Source organism: Entelurus aequoreus, linkage group LG15 (genome assembly GCF_033978785.1).
Source record: "Entelurus aequoreus isolate RoL-2023_Sb linkage group LG15, RoL_Eaeq_v1.1, whole genome shotgun sequence".
Classification (NCBI taxonomy): domain Eukaryota; kingdom Metazoa; phylum Chordata; class Actinopteri; order Syngnathiformes; family Syngnathidae; genus Entelurus; species Entelurus aequoreus.
In genome coordinates this window covers 51087489-51109050 of record NC_084745.1, presented here as the reverse complement: position 1 = coordinate 51109050, position 21562 = coordinate 51087489, and the positions used below count along the sequence as shown (strand labels likewise).

Genomic DNA, 21562 nt, shown 5'->3' with positions numbered 1-21562 from the left:
TTGATGAGTCAGCACACTTGAGGTCTCATTTGGCTGATCCTCATCATGAGGACTCATGTCAAACGTGAGATATGCCACACTTTGTATTGCGTGTGCTCACAGGAGGCTCTTTTATTGTGAAGGAGTCAGCCCAAGTTGGGATTTTCAGGCTAAACTTGTAACAAAGGTCCACATCAGACCTCCATGTGAGTGACGCTTCACCACGGCTTTGTTTCTTGCGGCTCAAAGAAAATATGTTTTACTTACGAGCTGGATCGTACTGGGCTGAAATGAAAGGGAAACAAGGTGAAATGGACTTTTTCCTCACGTGTTTCTATGTGAGAGTGTGCGCTCTGTCTCTGTGGATCTTTGAGTGTTTGGCTGGAAGGCAACTAAAACATGCAGCCCGGATGAAAGCATCAACTCACGGCCTGGACCGAGAAGAAGAAGAAGAAGAAGACGGAGGACATTGGTGTCCCTCACCTTGTCTGTTTCTGTGACGCCTGACCATGACCATGATGATGGCCGCCAGGACGGCCGCCACAGCGACGACCGCCGCCGTGGCAGCGAGGGCGACGCTCAAGTTGTCTGTGGAGAGCAAAAAAGCACAAGTGGAGTGACAAAGCATGAAGAGGAAACCTTCATGACTACTTTGCATGCAGACGTCAAGCGTTGTCATGGTGACATGGATCAATAATGGTGACAGGTGGACTTGTGATGGGAAACATCTCCAACTAAATGTGTCTTTCTCACCTTCATGGCTTGCGTTGCTCAGGATGCTTCTTCTCTCCAGCTTGGTGACCAGGTCCTCCTTGACGCCAGACAGCTGGAACACACATTCGTACTTGCCCTCCACCTCGGCCGTCACCTCCACTTTCAGCTCCACCGACATCTGGAAGGTTCCGTCGTGGTTGGGGAGCAGCTCTCCGTGCTCCACGTCCTCCAACATCTGCTCGCCGTCTTTCCTCCAAAACAGGTCGGCGAGGTCGGGGTAGAAACCTGTCGCCATGCAGGTGACTGGAGAGGATGGCGTCTTCTGGAGGAGGAACACCTCTGGAAGCTCTGCACAGGAAGTGATGTCACGTGTGAACAGAAGACAACGTGGGGAGAAGGTGTGGATGGAGGTAAAGATGGAGAGAAGGTGTGGATGGAGGTAAATATGGAGAGAAGGTGTGGATGGAGGTAAAGATGGAGAGAAGGTGTGGATGGAGGTAAAGATGGAGAGAAGGTGTGGACGGAAGTAAAGATGGAGAGAAAGTGTGAATGGAGGTAAAGATGGAGAGAAAGTGTGGATGGAGGTAAAGATGGAGAGAAAGTGTGGATGGAAGTAAAGATGGAGAGAAGATGAGAATGGAGGTTAAGATAGAGAGAAGGTGTGGATGGAGGTAAAGATGAAGAGAAAGAGTGGATGGAGATAAAGATGCAGAGAAGGTGTGGATGGAGGTAAAGATGGAGAGAAGGTGTGGATGGAGGTAAAGATGGAGAGAAGGTGTGGATGGAAGTAAAGATGGAGAGAAGATGAGAATGGAGGTTAAGATAGAGAGAAGGTGTGGATGGAGGTAAAGATGAAGAGACGGTGTGGATGGAGGTAAAGATGGAGAGTAGGTGTGGATGGAGGTAAAGATGGAGAGAAGGTGTGGATGGAGGTAAAGATGGAGAGAAGGTGTGGATGGAGGTAAAGATGGAGAGAAGGTGTGGATGGAGGTAAAGATGGAAATAAGGTGTGGATGGAGGTAAAGATGGAGAGAAGGTGTGGATGGAGGTAAAGAGGGAGAGAAGGTGTGGATGGAGGTAAAGATGGAGAGAAGGTGTGGATGGAGGTAAAGATGGAGAGGAGGTGTGGATGGAGGTAAAGATGGAGAGAAGGTGTGGATGGAGGTAAAGATGGAGAGAAGGTGTGGATGGAGGTAAAGATGGAGAGAAGGTGTGGATGGAGGTAAAGATGGAGAGAAGGTGTGGATGGAGGTAAAGATGGAGAGAAGGTGTGGATGGAGGTAAAGAGGGAGAGAAGGTGTGGATGGAGGTAAAGATGGAGAGAAGGTGTGGATGGAGGTAAAGATGGAGAGAAGGAGTGGATGGAGGTAAAGATGGAGAGGAGGTGTGGATGGAGGTAAAGATGGAGAGAAGGTGTGGATGGAGGTAAAGATGGAGAGAAGGTGTGGATGGAGGTAAAGATGGAGAGAAGGTGTGGATGGAAGTTAAGATGAAGAGACGGTGTGGATGGAGGTAAAGATGGAGAGTAGGTGTGGATGGAGGTAAAGATGGAGAGAAGGTGTGGATGGAGGTAAAGATGGAGAGAAGGTGTGGATGGAGGTAAAGATGGAGAGAAGGTGTGGATGGAGGTAAAGATGGAGATAAGGTGTGGATGGAGGTAAAGACGGAGAGAATGTGTGGAAGGAGGTAAAGAGGGAGAGAAGGTGTGGATGGAGGTAAAGATGGAGAGAAGGTGTGGATGGAGGTAAAGATGGAGAGGAGGTGTGGATGGAGGTAAAGATGGAGAGAAGGTGTGGATGGAGGTAAAGATGGAGAGAAGGTGTGGATGGAGGTAAAGATGGAGAGAAGGTGTGGATGGAGGTAAAGATGGAGAGAAGGCGTGGATGGAGGTAAAGATGGAGAGAAGGTGTGGATGGAGGTAAAGAGGGAGAGAAGGTGTGGATGGAGGTAAAGATGGAGAGAAGGTGTGGATGGAGGTAAAGATGGAGAGAAGGAGTGGATGGAGGTAAAGATGGAGAGTAGGTGTGGATGGAGTTAAAGATGGAGAGAAGGTGTGGATGGAGGTAAAGATGGAGAGAAAGTGTGGATGGAAGTAAAGATGGAGAGGTGTGGATGGAGGTAAAGATGGAGAGAAAGAGTGGAAGGAGATAAAGATGGAGAGATGGTGTGGATGGAGGTAAAGATGGAGAGAGGGTGTGGATGGAGGTAAAGATGGAGAGGAGGTGTGGATGGAGGTAAAGATGGAGAGAAGGTGTGGGTGGAGGTAAAGATGGAGAGAAGGTGTGGATGGAGGTAAAGATGGCGAGGAGGGGTGGATGGAGGTAAAGATGGAGAGAAGGTGTGGATGGAGGTAAAGATGGAGAGAAGGTGTGGATGGAGGTAAAGATGTAGAGAAGGTGTGAATGGAAGTAAAGATGGAGAGAAGGTGTGGATGGAGGTAAAGATGGAGAGGAGGTGTGGATGGAGGTAAAGGTGGAGAGAAGGTGTGGATGGAGGTAAAGATGGAGAGGAGGTGTGGATGGAGGTAAAGACGGAGAGAAGGTGTGGATGAAAGTAAAGATGGAGAGAAGGGGTGGATGGAGGTAAAGATGGAGAGAAGGTGTGGATGGAGGTAAAGATGGAGAGAAGGTGTGGATGGAGGTAAAGATGGAGAGAAGGTGTGGATGGAGGTAAAGATGTAGAGAAGGTGTGAATGGAAGTAAAGATGGAGAGAAGGTGTGGATGGAGGTAAAGATGGAGAGAAGGTGTGAATGGAAGTAAAGATGGAGAGAACGTGTGGATGGAGGTAAAGACGGAGAGAAGGTGTGGATGAAAGTAAAGATGGAGAGAAGGGGTGGATGGAGGTAAAGATGGAGAGAAGGTGTGGATGGAGGTAAAAATGGAGAGAAGGTGTGGATGGAGGTATAGATGGAGAGAAGGTGTGGATGGAGGTATAGATGGAGAGAAGGTGTGGATGGAGGTAAAGATGGAGAGAAGGTGTGGATGGAGGTAAAGACAGAGAGAAGGTGTGGATGGAGGTAAAGATGGAGAGAAGGTGTGGATGGAAGTAAAGATGGAGAGAAGGTGTGGATGGAGGTAAAGATGGAGAGGTGTGGATGGAGGTAAAGATGGAGAGAAGATTTGGATGGAGGTAAAGATGGAGAGAAGGAGTGGATGGAGGTAAAGATGGAGAGAAGGTGTGGATGGAAGTAAAGATGGAGAGAAGGTGTGGATGGAGGTAAAGATGGAGAGAAGGTGTGGATGGAGGTAAAGATGGAGAGAAGGTGTGAATGGAAGTAAAGATGGAGAGAACGTGTGGATGGAGGTAAAGACGGAGAGAAGGTGTGGATGAAAGTAAAGATGGAGAGAAGGGGTGGATGGAGGTAAAGATGGAGAGAAGGTGTGGATGGAGGTAAAGATGGAGAGAAGGTGTGGATGGAGGTAAAGATGTAGAGAAGGTGTGAATGGAAGTAAAGATGGAGAGAAGGTGTGGATGGAGGAAAAGATGGAGAGAAGGTGTGGATGGAGGTAAAAATGGAGAGAAGGTGTGGATGGAGGTATAGATGGAGAGAAGATGTGGATGGAGGTAAAGATGGAGAGAAGGAGTGGATGGAGGTAAAGATGGAGAGAAGGTGTGGATGGAAGTAAAGATGGAGAGAAGGTGTGGATGGAGGTAAAGATGGAGAGAAGGTGTGGATGGAGGTAAAGATGGAGAGAAGGGGAGAGAAAGAGAAAAGAGTATAAAGAGACAGAGTGTAATGTCAGTAATGTTCCTATAGGGGGAGTGCTAACATGTTAAAAGGTGAAAGTACAAGGTGTGCTTCTACCTGTTCTCATTAGGACCTTCTTCCCATTGTTCACATACTTCTTCAAGTAAGAAGGACATTCCTCAGTGTAATAATACTTATTGTAGTCTAGTCGAAATATGTTCTGGTCCCACTTGAGTTTGTCGGGGAAAGCTTGTGGTTTTGCTGCAGTCCATGTCCATGTCTTCATGTCCAACGATATGAAATCTTCTCCATCATAACCTTCCTGATACCAACCTGTAACCTCATCAGTCTCATCATTCCATTCACATCCTGACATCTTCTGGACAATGTGAACACCTGAGACACACAAAGTGTTGTAAAACAGTCACACACACACACACACACACACACACACACACACACACACACACACACACACACACACACACACACACACACACACACACACACACACACACACACACACACACACACACACACACAAACACACACACACACACACACACACACACACACACACACACACACACACACACACACACACACACACACAGTATTAGTGTAGGTTATTATGGGATGGACAGAGACAAGGTATATCAGTGCAGTAATGTGTGTTTTACTACAGTATAACAAGAGTACATCAAATATATTTAAGTAGTAGAAAGTTCAACATAAACAAACCTCCAGTTTGGTTGAAACGCTTCTTAACAACTTCAAGGTTGTGTTTGCTCCTAAACTCATTATCAACATTGATCTCTGTTTCTATCTGCCAGTATTTTGGATCCTCTGCTGTGATTTTGTTCATCCAGTCCTGTTTGGATTCTGCTTTCCTGATGTTGCTGTCATAGTAACTAATCTCAACTCCATCAACATAACCAACACTCACAAACTCTGGGAAGTTTGGAACTTGAGAGGACATAGTTTGGAAATACTGCAGCGTGTGAATCACTGAAAGAAGAACACAACAACAAGATGACTTTTTATTATTTAGTTTCATGTTCAACAATCTTGCACTGTGAATATTTGAGCTCATTCAGTCTTCAGTGGGGTCTTAAAGTCAACATCAAACACTGCTAGATATCACAGTCAAGACTCACATGGTGTTCTATGACAAGTACAACACATGAATAATATATTTTATTATTGGACATCTGTTGACACTTTCAACATTTTGAAAATAAACATATCTTTTCTCCAATGGAGGCTGAATATGAACACAAGCTGTTCTGCCCATTTGATGTCGACTCTTACTGACACCTTGTGGCGGGATGATGTTACTACACTTGATTACTTTCCGACACTTCCGTGGTTGAAGATTTCAGGAAGTCAGTGTTCCTTCTTACAAGCCTTGGACAAATAAGTCTTTCAACAAGAAAAAACTGAAGCCAAAACAAATAACGGATTTCTCTGCTTCTGGAACTTTCTTGGAACACTTTGAATATTTTGTGATAAAGAAAAAGGGAAAACAATAAAATATGTTTAAAAAGAACCAGGTTTAAGTAGTAAAGAGCTTGAATAATATAAGAATGAATATAATGAATAAGTAATATAAACTCTCAGAAGTCAAATAAGTGAAGGCACAAAGAGGATTGATGAATAATCATTTATAAAGTTATAAAAAGGACTTACCAGGCGTCACGCTGTGCATTTGCACGACCAGAAGAAAGAATAAAAACAAGTCCATGATGTCAGCACGAAACAAAAAGATGTTTGTCACTTTTAATGCCATTGACTGGCTGTGGCCAAAGTGCTGAACGTGGGGGAAAAGTGTGAGGCAGACGCTTCTGCTGGCACAATATCAAAGAAAGTGAAAGTGAAATTAGACACGGTGAAGCCAAACATTGACTGGATGCTTGTTTCTAAACGCAGCGACCGTCACGAAAGATAAAGATGGTTTCTTATGACAAATAAATCATTTTTATTATGTTTTGACTTTTATTTTGTGGTAGCTGTCAAAAGTGAACACACTTATCCACATAGGTGAGTAGTAACCAGTTACATTTACTTAGATAAGAAACACAACTTTTACTTTGCTATATAACATTGTTACATTTATTGATATCATAGTTATTTCTCATCTATTTAATATTGCTTGTCAAGGCCCTTGCTGGGAATTGTGGTCCCTCTGAAAGAGTATCTTTGTGGGCCCCTCTACCCCATTCATTGCCACCTTCAATGTTTGTCTTTTTTACTCTTCTTGACAGTGCCTGGTAGCTGCGAATCTTTGGGTGCTCCACGATTCGATTCAATATCGATTCTTGGGGTCACGGTTCGATTCTAAATCGATTTTTTTCGATTCAACACGATTTTCAATTCAAAAATTATTTTTTTCCCGATTCAAAATGATTGTCTATTCATTCAATACATAGATTTCAGCAGGATCTACCCCAGTCTGCTGACATGCAAGCAGAGTAGTAGATTTTTGTAAAAAGCTTTTATAATTGTAAAGGACAATGTTTTATCAACTGATTGCAATAATGTAAATTTGTTTTAACTATTAAATGAACCAAAAATATGACTTATTTTATCTTGGTGAAAATATTGGACACAGTTTGCTGTCAAGTTTATGAGATGCGATGCAAGTGTAAGCCACTGTGACACTATTGTTCTTTTTTATTTATTTTTATAAATGTCTAATGATAATGTCAATGAGGGATTTCTAATCACTGCTATGTTGAAATTGTAACTAATATTGATACTGTTGTTGATAATATTCATTTTTGTTTCACTACTTTTGGTTTGTTCTGTGTCGTGTTTGTGTCTGTGAATAATGTAAATAATTCAATGTATATACTCTGATGACTATCTTGTGTGATGACTGTATTATGATGATAGTATATATCTGTATCATGAATCAATTTAAGTGGACCCCGACTTAAACAAGTTGAAAAACTTATCCGGGTGTTACTATTTAGTGGTTAATTGTATGGAATATGTACTTCACTTGGATTGCATTGTTATGGTATTGCTGTGTTGGATTGATTCATTAAAAAAAAGGGGAAAAAAAAGGAAAACAAATAAAATTAAAAAATAAATAAATCGATTTATTTTAAAATGAGAATCGATTCAGAATCGCAAAATGTGAGAATCGCGAATTTGAATGGATTTTTTCCCACACCCCTAGTGCTTGGCGTCATGCACCCAACTTGTTTCATTTTGTTTCATGATGAACCACTTAGATAGATGGATGGATAGATAGATAGATAGATAGATAGATAGATAGATAGATAGATAGATAGATAGATAGATAGATAGATAGATAGATAGATAGATAGATAGATAGATAGATAGATAGATAGATAGATAGATAGTACTTTATTGATTCCTTCAGGAGAGTTCCCTCAGGAAAATTAAAATTCCAGCAGCAGTGTAGAAAATTGAAATCGAATAATGGGGGTATAAATGGAAACAAAATACAAAACTTTTACAATAGAATAAAAATAAAAAGCAACAATGAGAATAAAAATATAACAGTGAAATAAGAATATAACAAGAGAAACTAGACAGTAGTGACCATGTTATGAAAAAGTATTGCACTGTTATTGTTTTGCAAGAGAGGAGTTGTACAGTCTAATGGCGTGTGGGACAAAGGAGTTTTTTAGTCCATTAGTCCTGCACTTGGGATGAAGCAGTCTAGCACGGAACAGGCTCGTCTGGCTACTGACAACGGTATGCAGAGGGTGACTGCCATCATCCAGGATGCTCACTAGTTTTTCCACAGTCCTCTTCTCTGCCACCATCACCAGTGAGTCCAGCTTTATTCCGATCGTAGAACCGGCCCGCCTGATCAGTTTCTCCAGTCTGGAGCTGTCCTTCTTAGATGTACTGCCCCCCCAGCACACTACGATGTAGAACAGAACACTGGCAACCACAGACTGGTAGTACATCCACAAGAGTTTTTTACAGATGTTGAAGGACTGCAGCCTCCTCAGGAAGTACAGCCGGCTCTGTCCTTTCCTGTACAAGTGGTCCGTGTTAACAGTCCAGTCCAGCTTATTGTCGACCCACACCCCAAGGTACTTGAATGAGTCCACGGTCTGTACCTCGACTCCCTCGATCACAATAGGTTGTGACCTTGGACTCGACCTCCCAAAGTCAATGACCAGCTCCTTGGTCTTTGACGGATTGAGCTGCAAGAGGTTCCTGTGGCACCAGACAGCAAAGTCCCTCACCAGCCTCCGAAACTCCTCCTCTCTGCCGTCCCTGATGCACCCGACGATGGCTGTGTCATCCCCGTACTTCTGGATGTGACGCAGCTCTGAGTTGTAGCAGAAGTCAGCGGTGTACAGGGTGAAGAGAAGAGGGGCCAGCACCGTTCCCTGCGGTGCTCCGGTGCTGCTGATCACAGTGTCAGATGTGATGTCCTTCAGTCTGACGTACTGTGGCCTGTCGGTGAGGTAGTCTGAAATCCAGGCAACCAGGCAGGCGTCCACTCGCATTCTGTCCAGCTTGTCCTGGAGAAGGCGGGGCTGGATAGTATTAAAGGCACTCGAGAAGTCCAGGAACAGGATCCTCACAGCGCCATTTCCCTTATCCAGGTGTGAGTGGGCTCGGTGCAGCAGGTAAAGGATAGCATCCTCCACACCAACGCCTGCCTGGTACGCAAACTGCAGGCTGTCCTGGGCATGTTGCACCTGTGGTCTGAGGAGGCTGAGAAAGAGCCGCTCCACTGTCTTCATTATATGAGAGGTGAGCGCCACTGGTCTGTAGTCCTTCAGCTCACTGGGGCAGTTCTTTTTGGGAACTGGAACGATGACTTAACAAGTCAGAGTATTATTATGTAAATGCTGTATTATTATTCAATGACACATTTTACAAGAGCACATGAAACACATCATGATAAGGTAACTAAGGTCATCATTCAGTAATTATTAAGAACAATGTTTCTTACTGAGTAGAAGTTGAATGTGTCACAATACAATTCAATGCAGCCTCTAATGGGCGCACATGTTTGTCCGACAGTGATATGTGTGTAACACACATGCACAGTCACATCCTTGCTCTACAATCAACTGGCGACTGTTTTTTGTAATGAACTAGTGACTTGTCCAGAGTGTAGCACAGCCAGGTGACAGCTAACGTAGGCTCCAGAGTCCAGCCTGCGCCCTGTCAAAGCTCATTTGACACACATTATTGTATGAACAAGTATGTGTAGAAGTGGCTGGTTGCATCAGCTCTGCTCTTTTAATGTCTTTAATGTCCTTTGTGGTCTTTGATGTTTCCCTCTTACACACATGTTTATGGGTGCTATGGCTATGAGTTTTTTCCCCTTGGCCTCAGTCTGGACCCCCTCTCCAGGGGCCCAGGTTTACACTGAATTTATTTTTTTCTCACCCCCCAGCGTTTACCTGTTTCTCACCTTTTTTTTAAGAGGCGCCGGAAGTTGGCAGACCCATCAGTGATCCTGTTCTGTCTCCCTGTAATGTTTGAATCTGTTCTGTCTCCCTGTAATGTTTGATCCTGTTCTGTCTCCCTGTAATGTTTCTCTGATCTTGAATGGGATTGTGCTGAAAATCTGTATTTCCCCTCGGGGATTATTAAAGTATATCTGATTCTGATTCTGTATGTGGTATGTAAGGTTTGGGAACTGAGGAGACACATTTTTGAAGCTTTTCAAGTGGAATTATTTCCCATTCTTGCTTGATGTACAGCTTAAGTTGTTCAACAGTCCGGGGGTCTCCCTTGTGCTATTTTAGGCTTCATAATGCGCCACACATTTTCAATGGGAGACAGGTCTGGACTACAGGCAGGCCAGTCTGGTACCCGCACTCTTTTACTATGAAGCCACGTTGATGTAACACGTAGCTTGGCATTGTCTTGCTGAAATAAGCAGGGGCGTCCATGATAACGTTGCTTGGATGGCAACATGTGTTGCTCCAAAACCTGTATGTACCTTTCAGCATTAATGAAATGATGTGTAAGTTACCCATGCCTTGGGCACTAATACACCCCCATACCATCACACATGCTGCCTTTTACACTTTGACACTAGAACAATCCGGATGGTTCTTTTCCACTTTGTTCTGGAGGACACGACGTCCACAGTTTCCAAAAACAATTTGAAATGTGGACTCGTCAGACCACAGAACACTTTTCCACTTTGCATCAGTCCATCTTAGATGAGCTCGGGCCCAGCGAAGCCGGCTGCGTTTCTGGGTGTTGTTGATAAAAGGCTTTCACTTTGCATAGTAGAGTTTTAACTGGCACTTACAGATGTAGCGACCAACTGTAGTTACTGACAGTGGTTTTCTGAAATGTTCCTGAGCCCATGTGGTGATATCCTTTACACACTGATGCAGTTTTTTGATGCAGTACCACCTGAGGGATCGAAGGTCACAGGGATTCATTGTTGGTTTTCGGCCTTGCTGCTTACGTGCAGTGATTTCCCCAGATTCTCTGAGTCTTTTGATGATATTACAGAGCGTAGATGGTGAAATCTCTAAATTCCTTGCAATAGCTGGTTGAGAAATGTTGTTCTTAAACAATTTGCTCAGGCATTTGTTGACAAAGTGGTGACCCTCGCCCCGTCCTTGTTTGTGAACGACTGAACATTTCATGGAAGCTGCTTTTATACCCAATCATGGCACCCACCTGTTCCCAATTAGCCTGTTCACCTGTGGAATGTTCCAAATGAGTCTTTGATGAGCATTCCTCAACTTTCTCAGTCTTTTTTGCCACTTGTGCCAGCTTTTTTGAAACATGTTGCAGGCATCAAATTCCAAATGAGCTAATATTTGCAAAAAAATAACAAAGTTTTCCAGTTTGAACATTTAGTATCTTGTCTTTGCAGTCTATTCAATTGAATATAAGTTGAAAAGGATTTGTTGTATTCTCTTTTTATTTACCATTTACACAACGTGACAACTTCACTGCTTTTGGGGTTTGTATATTGAAAAAAAGAACATTAAAAAATAATAAAGTCCACAAAAATGTATCAATCAAATGTGTTTTGATTAGCCCCTTAAGTGGTTGAGCAGCTATAAAATGATGTTGCTGAAAAGAGGATATGTGTAAAATGTGTGTGTGTGGAGCACAAGCACTGATCCTGCAGCCGTGTGTGGAAGTGTCAGTGTGCACACTTACTAAATAAAAGCTAAATAGTGCTGGCACCACAGCCATGAGTGTTGATAAATCATATTGGGCGTGATCAATCATTATATTGGCATTTTCTCCCAGTATTGTGGCTGTTTTAATGATCAGCATATATTCTGCATATTATTTAGCATATTCTGCTCACTTAAGAGACGCCATCCACTTTGCACAGGTTTAGTAGATCAGCTCTGCGTGTGCCATCAGGTTTGCACCTGTTTTAGTACACGCAAACCTTGAACAAATCAGGCCCTGTGAGTCCAACTCCATCCTGGAGAAGAGGATTGTACTTTGTCACACCTGTGCAACTTGGGTGTGCCACCTGAAGACTAAGCTCCTGCTGGTAGCTCTTAACCACAATAAGGTGACGATCTCAAATAGAAAAGTCAAATCAATTCAATAAAGTATCCTTGATCCACATTTTTCAAGCCATTTATCTTAACTTGATGGCCTAATTCTTCAAGTGAATGTTCACCTTTAGTAGGACTTCACACACAATAGTCAATATTTACAAAAGTGAAAAGTACAGTCCACTTATGAACAAAACAAAAACATTCTTCTCAAACTAGTTTATCAACAAGTCAGCTGCATCATGCCTCAAAGTTTCCGCATTCTCCACTTATTCACACACAGAGAAACTTAACAGCACTGCCTACACTCTAGACATAGTCATCTTTTTTTGCAGCTTGTCTTTTTTAAAAAATACAAACATTTTGGGTATTTTATTTGAACTAAGCAAAATTATCTGCCAATAGAGCAATAAAATGTGGCTTGTCAAGACTTTCCAAAACAAGTAAAATTAGCTAACCTCAATGAACCCAAAAATAGCTTAAAATAAGTATATTCTCACTAATAACAAGTGCACTTTTCTTGGTAGAAAAAACAAATATGAGACCTTTTTGCTCAATATGTTAAAAAATATTCTTAAATGAAGTAAATGCTAGTGCCATTATCTTGACATAATGATATGCACTCAGCATTACATTTCTTGAAACCAGCAAACTTATACTAAAAACTAGTTTATTGTTCTTAATGGAAAGGCAACAAGGCAAGCGCTTGTTACTCTCGGGGTCTCCTCGCCGCTCAGGCAAATCATATGGTCTAAAAATGCATTTTTCCATCCATAACATGACATCATCGCGCCAAGTGCGTGCTCTTTCAGTCAATTAGTGCGTATATATACAGCCCGGCCCCCGGCCAAAATGTTTTAATTGTCATTTTGAAGAATTTATCTGAATGTGCTGAACTATTTCTGTTTGAAATTGTTAGAAATGTGAAATGTTTAAATATTAACTGTCAGTTTACTGTACTGTGCCAACTGTACTACTATATGAGTACGTGTTTTCTATTGTTTCATTGAAAATAAAACAGCAAAGTCCATTTGGCTGTCATCTGTTTTAATTATGAGACACAATTGTGTCAAAGTCGTGATTTTTTATTTCATGCTTGAAATAAGAAATGATTACTTTAAAAAAGTAGTTTTATACTTGTGAGTGTTGATGACACAGCTTTGCAACAGTTGATATTCTAGTTTCAAGCATGTTTTACTCCATATAGGTCATCAAATCTCAGCAACAAGCTGTAATATCTTACTGAGATCATTTAGGAGCAAAACACTTCAAACAAGTAAAACACTCTAACATAACATCTGCTTAATGAGAAGAATGATCTTATCAGACAGAAAATAAGCAAATATCACCCTTATTTGAGATATTTCATCTTACTTAGATTTCAGTTTTTGCAGTGCACCCCCTGGTGGCGCTATTGCTGAAAAGTGGCAGCAGTCAACTGACAAGAAGTCTTCTACAAGCGCCCCTTGTGGCCACGTCAGGTAAATGCCTGCGTGGCTTTCCTGGGAAATCACCTGACCTGACAAGCACAACAGGTGTGACAAGTTTGCCGCCAAACTTCCTCATCGGCTGTTTTTCTACTGCTCACCAACTTATTCATTGAATCAAAGAAAAGAATAGAATAGAATGGACTTTATTGTCATTATATTTGCATATAACGAGATGAAGGACTCCAACTTAAGGTGCGGTAGTGGGAACAAATAGGGGATAGTGTTTCAGGGCTGTGAAGTCATCAGAAAGCACTTCTCACTAACTCTTACAGTTATTAGAACATTTAGTGTTTTGCAATGGACAATGCAATGTATACAATGTATGAAAATGTATGTTGTCCTACAGCTGTGCTTTTCCATCTTTACACAAGCTCAACACGTTGAAGCTTCCAAGTAGCATGTTCTAAGACCTCAGTTCATAATTCAAAATGCGGAAATGTCCAGGTTTTTGTGGACATGTGACACAGCTGAAGCACTGTGTGCTAGGGGTGTAACCATTGATGGATACATATTCCTAAATGTCAACTACATCCATTTGTGCTGGTAAAGTTTGCCTTCCAAGAGATAGGTATGGATCCTACATCCTTTTTAAAAGGGAATCCATCCATTGTATTGATACTAGAGAAAGGAAAACATTGGATCTAAGAACGTCAGACTCTATATGAGTAAATTGTTGTTTACTTGCTTGTTTGGATGCATCATTCATTTATATGGAGGTCAATTAGGGACAACAGTTTTGTACTTGGAAAAAAATATACTCTGAAACTAAAAGTTCAGATTTTGATGTTAAAAATTACCTCAGTGTATTCAAAATAAAAAATATTTTTCAGGTTGAATATAATTTTCACACAAAAATATGTTTTTATTAATTATTTCTTTTCATTTATATATATATTTTAATATTAGAGATTTCTACTTTTTTAGATTACATTTTTATTTTTTACAGTTTCATTTATTTTTCCCAAGTTTCGCATCTTTTTCAGATTAAAATCTGTTTTTTTTCCCCAGGTTCCGACTTTGGCCCTTTTTTACATACTATTGCATATAGAGAACATTCAAACACTCCATTTGAATATAAAATATTGAAATTCAATGATTTGGTGCTTTTTCAAACAGTCAAAATGATGTACAAAGAAAACTAAGCAAAAAGGTACAACAATTCTTCACAAAAATGAAGATAAATATAACCTCAGAGAAAAATGTCATCTAAAAAAAATGGCGATTCTGATATTGACAAGACTTTATTCAGCCCTTCAAAAACAGAGAGAAAACGTATTTTTCGATACAAAAATAAAGTTATAGACATTGTAAAACCATTCTATGTGAGACATTAATGACTTAGTATATTAATCAATGAATTAATCTCTGCCTTCTTTTTATTCTGTCCTCATTTTTATTCACACGTTCATGCACATATAAACACATTTTATTCTTACTTGTTCAGTGTATTGGTATCTATATTATTACAACTCGGCTAAATTCTTTAAATTAGGGAAACAATAATAAATATGTATTTCACAGTTACAGCATGGGGATATGTGACCACCTTAAGGAGGATTTACAGTAAAAACATACATACACAATTATTTCCAATATTTTAGAGTCATTCTTACCAATACACTATTTGTTTGTGTACATTGAAATGATTCTGATCCTCATCTAATGACAGCTACAAGCAATTATTTTGTTTTTGAAAAGAAAAGGGTTAAAAAAGAGCCATAAATCCAATGTCCAGAAGGCAGTAGAAACAAACACAACAGGAAGTAAAAGAGGGCCTACAGTGACCCCTGCTGGAATTATTAAGATAGTGGCAACAAATCCTGGAAATAAACTAACACCATAACCATAGCTAACGTTGCTAGCTAGAAAACATTGATATCAAACAAAATGAAAGTACATTTATAGGAGGTGACGCTTGAGTGCGACGGCGTGCAGGACGATGAGGACAGTGGTAGATGCGATGCTCAGCTTTTCCGCAATATAGACAAAGCAGAAGACGAAGGCGACGATCTCTCTCTGCTTGAGAGAGATGATTCCCTCCAAGCTGCATGGCTTCCTCCTCCCGTGAGATCGGCGAGGCATCGACAACGGGTATCGGTGCGGACGTTGTTTGACGAGCTCCATGGCCACGCCCACTATACGTGGAGGTGCGAAGTCCTTGCCGTCGGAATCTCTCTCTCTCCCAGTCAATGAGGCGATTCTCAATCTCCACCGCCAATGCGACGAGCTACTGCAATTTAATGTTGGCCCCCCGTGTTATGTTCTTGTTTTAAATAACACATCGTTGGATGACTTGTAGAACTGTCTTTTAATCACAATCACATATCACCAACGCTACTTCAACACTCGTGCATACAAGGTGTGTTCCTCTCTAAAGAGTCCTACCTGACACATACTATATATTGTTTCCTAGTCATTTGTAGACTCTTACTACCACCATGTGGTCAAACACTATCATTACATCCCCCTTTCTAAACTAAGCACCCATTGCTAATACAATGTTTGTATTAAACAAATAACTTGTTTTTCTTTCTTGACCACATGAATATGCAAACTTTTCAAAAACTATCCATGCACCACAGTATTAGAAAACATTTAAAATATTTTAGAAAACATTAACTCTTTAGCTTGTCAATCAGTGTGATATTATAAGAGTTCAATAATACACGTAGTCATCATCCACAGGTTTCTTGACCTGCCTTGTGGATCTTCTCAACACAGGTTCAGGATCGTCAGTCACATCTTCATTCCTGTGCTGCATTGGCATTGTTTCAAAGTCAGTAGGTGTAGATGAAACCTCGGACTCAGCTGTTGCTTGGTTTGAAACAGTCGGTGTAGATGAAACCTCTGACTCAGCTGTTGCTTGGTTTGGAACAGTCTCTGGAACCTTCAGCAAACTGCCACGATTGCGACGTAGTATCTGTCCTTCTTCACTCCTCACAGTATAAGATCGTGGTGATGTTTCTTGGAGAACAGTAGCTTTGGTTTTCCAACCATCAGGACTTTCAATTCTCACTGTGTCACTTAGTGATAGTGGTGGGAGCGATTTGGCTGCTTTGTCATAAAACGACTTTAGCTTTTGTTGCTTTAGCTTCCGTTGTACTTTTTGACTCTGCGTTGGTGTAGACATACTTGGTAGTGTCGTACGAAGCTTTCTGTTCATCAGTAGTTCAGAGTTTGACAAGCCACACTCAAGAAGTGTTGCTCTGTAGCTAAGTAGTGCCAGGTATGGATCAGAGTTACTATCCACTGCTTTCCTCAAAAGTTGTTTAAGAATATTTACTCCTTTCTCAGCCTTTCCATTTGACTGTGCGTACAGAGGGCTTGACGTCACGTGTCTGAAATCATAGTGTTTTGCAAATTGCTGCCACTCTTTGCTGTTGAAACATGGTCCATTGTCACTCACCACAGTATGCGGTATACCATGTCTAGCAAATATAGATTTGACATGCGTGATCACACAGTTTGATGATGTGCTTGATAGCAAAGCCATTTTAGGGAAATTAGAATAGTAGTCAATTACAACAACATACTCTTTGCCCTTCAAATGAAACAAGTCCATTCCCACTTTGTGCCATGGTGCAGTAGGAACTTCAGGCAATATCATGGGTTCTTTGGTTTGTTTGTTTCTGTATTTTTGACATGTTGAACATCTGCCAATCATGTTGTCAATGTATTTGTTGATTCCAGGCCAGTATAAAGTGTTGCATGCTCGTCTCATACACTTTTCAACCCCTAGATGACCTTCATGAAATCTTTGTAGTATATCCTGCCTCAATGTTTGTGGAATGACTATTCGGTTTCGCTTCAGTAAAAGTCCATCCACAACACTTAGTTCACCTCTAACATGGAAGAACCGTGGGCTGGAACGTGGAGGCCATCCATTCTGCATGTTGGTAATAACACGCTGCAACTCTTCATCTTTTGCCGTTTCCTCAGCGATTTGTTGTGATATGTCTGACACTGGTATTCACATGGTTTTGTACGTCCTCTTCAGTAGCACTGACGCTGTTTTCCATGGGTGCTCTTGAGAGTGCATCAGCCAGTATCAAGTGCTTTCCAGGTGTGTAGATGAGCTGAAAATCATATGGCTGCATCTTCATCATGAAACGTTGTATTCGTGGTGTCATGTCATTCAAGTTTTTCTTGACGATGGAAACTAGTGGGCGATGGTCTGTTTCTACAATGAAGGTAGGGAGACCATAAACATAGTTGTGGAAGACCTGCAGGCCACATGCTAACCCTAGACATTCCTTTTCTATTTGAGCATACCTACATTCAGCCTGTGTCATGGATCGTGATGCATAGGCTACTGGTTTCCAGTGTCCATCATCCGCCTGTAGTAAAACTCCACCCAGTCCATCTTTTGAAGCATCTGTTGACACCTTTGTTTTCTTTGTAGGGTCGAAGAACGTCAGCACAGGTGCAGTAGTGAGTGTTTCCTTCAGTCTCTGCCACTCATTTCCGTGCCTGGACGTCCACTTGAACTCTGTGTCATTGTGAAGGAGTTCACGAATGCAGGATGTTTTCACAGCAAGGTTTGGGATGAATTTGCCAATATAGTTGACCACGCCCAATATACGCTGTACACCTGCCTTGTCTGTGCGACTTGGCATTCTTTGTATGGCGTGTATTTTTTCATCATCAGGTTGAACGCCATGTGCACTGAGCTTGTCTCCCAGAAAAATTATTTCTGACACTCCAAACTGACACTTCTTTTTGTTTAATTTGAGTCCATATTTTTGTACTCTTTCCAACACTTTGGTCAGCCTTTCGTTGTGTTCTTTTGCTGTTCTTCCCCACACAGCAATGTCATCGATGTACGCTCGCACGCCTTCCAAGCCTTCAATGGTATGTTCCATTGCTCTATGGAATATTTCTGATGCAGATTTGATCCCAAATGGTAGGCGTTGGAAGCAGTAGCGACCAAAAGGCGTGTTGAAAGTGCAGTATTTGCTACTGTTTTCGTCCAATTTGATTTGCCAAAAACCATTTGACGCATCCAATTTTGAGAAATATTTTGCGCCAGCCATCTCACTGGCTATTTCTTCACGTTTTGGTATTTGGTAGTGCTCACATTTTATGTTTTCATTCAAGTCTTTTGGATCCATGCATATTCTTAGATCGCCATTTTTCTTTTTCAAACAGACCATGGAGTTTACCCAATCTGTTGGCTCCTCAATTTTCTTTATGACACCCAGTGTTGTCATCCGGTCCAGTTCCTTTTTGAGACGCTCTTTAAGTGCTGCTGGAACTCTTCGCGCTGCATGGACAACTGGACGTGCCTGCTCTTTAAGCTGTATTTTGTATGTACAAACCCCGTTTCCATATGAGTTGGGAAATTGTGTTAGATGTAAATATAAACGGAATACAATGATTTGCAAATCATTTTCAACCCATATTCAGTTGAATATGCTACAAAGACAACATATTTGATGTTCAAACTGATAAACGTTTTGTTTTTTTTGCAAATAATTATTAACTTTAGAATTTGATGCCAGCAACACGTGACAAAGAAGTTGGGAAAGGTGGCAATAAATACTGATAAAGTTGAGGAATGCTCATCAAACACTTATTTGGAACATCCCACAGGTGAACAGGCTAATTGGGAACAGGTGGGTGCCATGATTGGGTATAAAAGTAGATTCCATGAAAGGCTCAGTCATTCACAAACAAGGATGGGGCGAGGGTCACCACTTTGTCAACAAATGCGTGAGCAAATTGTTGGACAGTTTAAAAAAAAACTTTCTCACCCGGCTGTTGCAAGGAATTTAGGGATTTCACCATCTACGCTCCGTAATATCATCGAAGGGTTCAGAGAATCTGGAGAAATCACTGCACGTAAGCAGCTAAGCCCGTGACCTTCCATCCCTCAGGCTGTACTGCATCAACAAGCGACATAAGTGTGTAAAGGATATCACCACATGGGCTCAGGAACACTTTAGAAACCCACTGTCAGTAACTACAGTTGGTCGCTACATCTGTAAGTGTAAGTTAAAACTATCCTATGCAAGGCGAAAACCGTTTATCAACAACACCCAGAAACGCCATCAGCTTCGCTGGGCCTGAGCTCATCTAAGATGGACTGATACAAAGTGGAAAAGTGTTCTGTGGTCTGACAAGTCCACATTTCAAATTTTTTTTGGAAACTGTGGACGTCGTGTCCTCCAGACCAAAGAGGAAAAGAACCATCCGGGTTGTTATAGGCACAAAGTTGAAAAGCCAGCATGTGTGTTGGTATGGGGGTGTATTAGTGCCCAAGACATGGGTAACTTACACATCTGTGAAGGCACCATTAATGCTGAAAGGTACATACAGGTTTTGTAGCAACACATGTTGCCATCCAAGCAACGTTATCATGGACGCCCCTGCTTATTTCAGCAAGACAATGCCAAGCCACGTGTTACATCAACGTGGCTTCATAGTAAAAGAGTGCGGGTACTAGACTGGCCTGCCTGTAGTCCAGACCTGTCTCCCATTGAAAATGTGTGGTGCATTATGAAGCCTAAAATAGCACAAGGGAGACCCCCGGACTGTTGAACAACTTAAGCTGTACATCAAGCAAGAATGGGAAAGAATTCCACCTGAGAAGCTTCAAAAATGTGTCTCCTCAGTTCCAAAACGTTTACTGAGTGTTGTTAAAAGGAAAGGCCATGTAACACAGTGGTGAACATGCCCTTTCCCCAACTACTTTGGCACGTGTTGCAGCCATGAAATTCTAAGTTAATTATTATTTGCAAGAAAAAAAAAAGTTTATGAGTTTGAACATCAAATATCTTGTCTTTGTCGTGCATTCAATTGAATATGGGTTGAAAAGGATTTGCAAATCATTGTATTCCGTTTATATTTACATCTAACACAATTTCCCAACTCATATGGAAACGGGGTTTGTAAAAGGTAAAGCACCAAAACCAGTGAACACACCAGCGTAGTTCTGCACTATTGAAACAGTTTCAATTTTTTGAGCGCTCACATCTGTGTTCACAAGATACACTTTTTTTCACCAGTCCTAAAACTTCACATGCTTTGTCACCCAATAATGACTCGCGTTCTTCAGTGGCAACTGAAAATAGCAGGTGGTGCACTTTTCCTTTTACAGTGACTCTCAATTTGCATGTGCCCAGACTGTCAATGCTACGACCATTGTAGTCTTTCAGTGCAACTGTTGTTTCGTGGATTTTCGTTATTTCTCTCATCTCATTGATGTGTGACATGTTGATCAAGTTTGCCTTTGCACCAGTATCTAGTTTCATGGTAACTCGAGGTCCATTTATTTGTAGCGGTGCAATCCACTTGTCTTTATCAACAGCATTGACTACTTCTTCTGTTTTATTTTCACTGTTCACTAGGCCGACAAAGAATGTTTCACCCAGATCAGTGTCCTCCACTACATTGACAGATTTTTCCTTTTTAGCGCATGGTTTTCCTTTTGCAAAACATTGTTTGGCAACGTGATTTTTTCCATAGCATTTGGAACTTTGCTTACCAAATGCTGGACACTGCCTTGGCTTGTGCTGCGACCCACAGCGCTTGAAGGTGCGCCAATTGCTGTCGACATTTCCACTCAGCTTCAGCTTTTCAGGTGGCTTCAAATCCATGTCGCTTTCCACAATACACCACCTCACTCTTCGTTTACTCCTGGTACCATGTTATGTTCTTGTTTTAAATAACACATCGTTGGATGACTTGTAGAACTGTCTTTTAATCACGATCACATATCCCCAACGCTACTTCAACACTCGTGCATACAAGGTGTGTTCCTCTCTAAAGAGTCCTACCTGACACATACTATATATTGGTTCCTAGTCAATTGTAGACTCTTACTACCACCATGTGGTCAAACACTATCATTACACCCGGGTCTTGGCTTTGACAGCCGTGCTCTACATCAGTGGTCCCCAACCACCGCTCCGTGGATCGATTGGTACCGGGCCGCACAAGAAATTAAAAAAAAATATTTTTATTTTTTTATTAAATTAACATAAAAAACACAAGATACACTTACAATTAGTGCACCAACCCAAAAAACCTCCCTCCCCCATTTACACTCATTCACACAAAAGGGTTGTTTCTTTCTGTTATTAATATTCTGCTTCCTACACTATATATCAATATATATCAATACAGTCTGCAGGGATACAGTCCGTAAGCACACATGATTGTATTTTTTTATGACAAAAAAAAAAAAAAA

At 41.4% G+C, this 21562-nt stretch overlaps 1 protein-coding gene across 2 annotated transcripts; it reads right to left on the bottom strand.

Annotated features, from left to right (window-relative positions):
• Nucleotides 1-239: 239 nt before the first annotated feature.
• Nucleotides 240-21116, bottom strand: LOC133630238 (class I histocompatibility antigen, F10 alpha chain-like). Of its 2 annotated transcripts, none has more exons than XM_062021708.1 (4): nt 20858-21116; nt 5124-5390; nt 4500-4778; nt 240-1041 (listed from the first exon to the last, which is right to left on the bottom strand). In XM_062021708.1, exons 1-4 carry the CDS (start codon nt 20967-20969, stop codon nt 404-406), a joined length of 1296 nt encoding a protein of 431 aa, XP_061877692.1. In that variant the 5' UTR covers nt 20970-21116; the 3' UTR covers nt 240-403. The 2 variants fall into 2 exon arrangements, with proteins under 2 accessions (XP_061877692.1, XP_061877693.1); XM_062021709.1 differs by lacking the exon at nt 20858-21116 and adding an exon at nt 6072-6259.
• Nucleotides 21117-21562: the final 446 nt, after the last annotated feature.

Bases quoted from the DNA above. Each gene is read 5' to 3' on its own strand.
- LOC133630238 (XM_062021708.1), bottom strand. From the start codon at position 20,969: ATGGATTTGAAGCCACCTGAAAAGCTGAAGCTGAGTGGAAATGTCGAC. The intron at 5,391-20,857 runs GTAAGCAAAGTT...TTCTTCTTTCAG, and splicing joins AAGGCAGTGTCCAGCATTTG to TGATTCACACGCTGCAGTAT. The intron at 4,779-5,123 runs GTTTGTTTATGT...TGTGTGTCTCAG, and splicing joins GCGTTTCAACCAAACTGGAG to GTGTTCACATTGTCCAGAAG.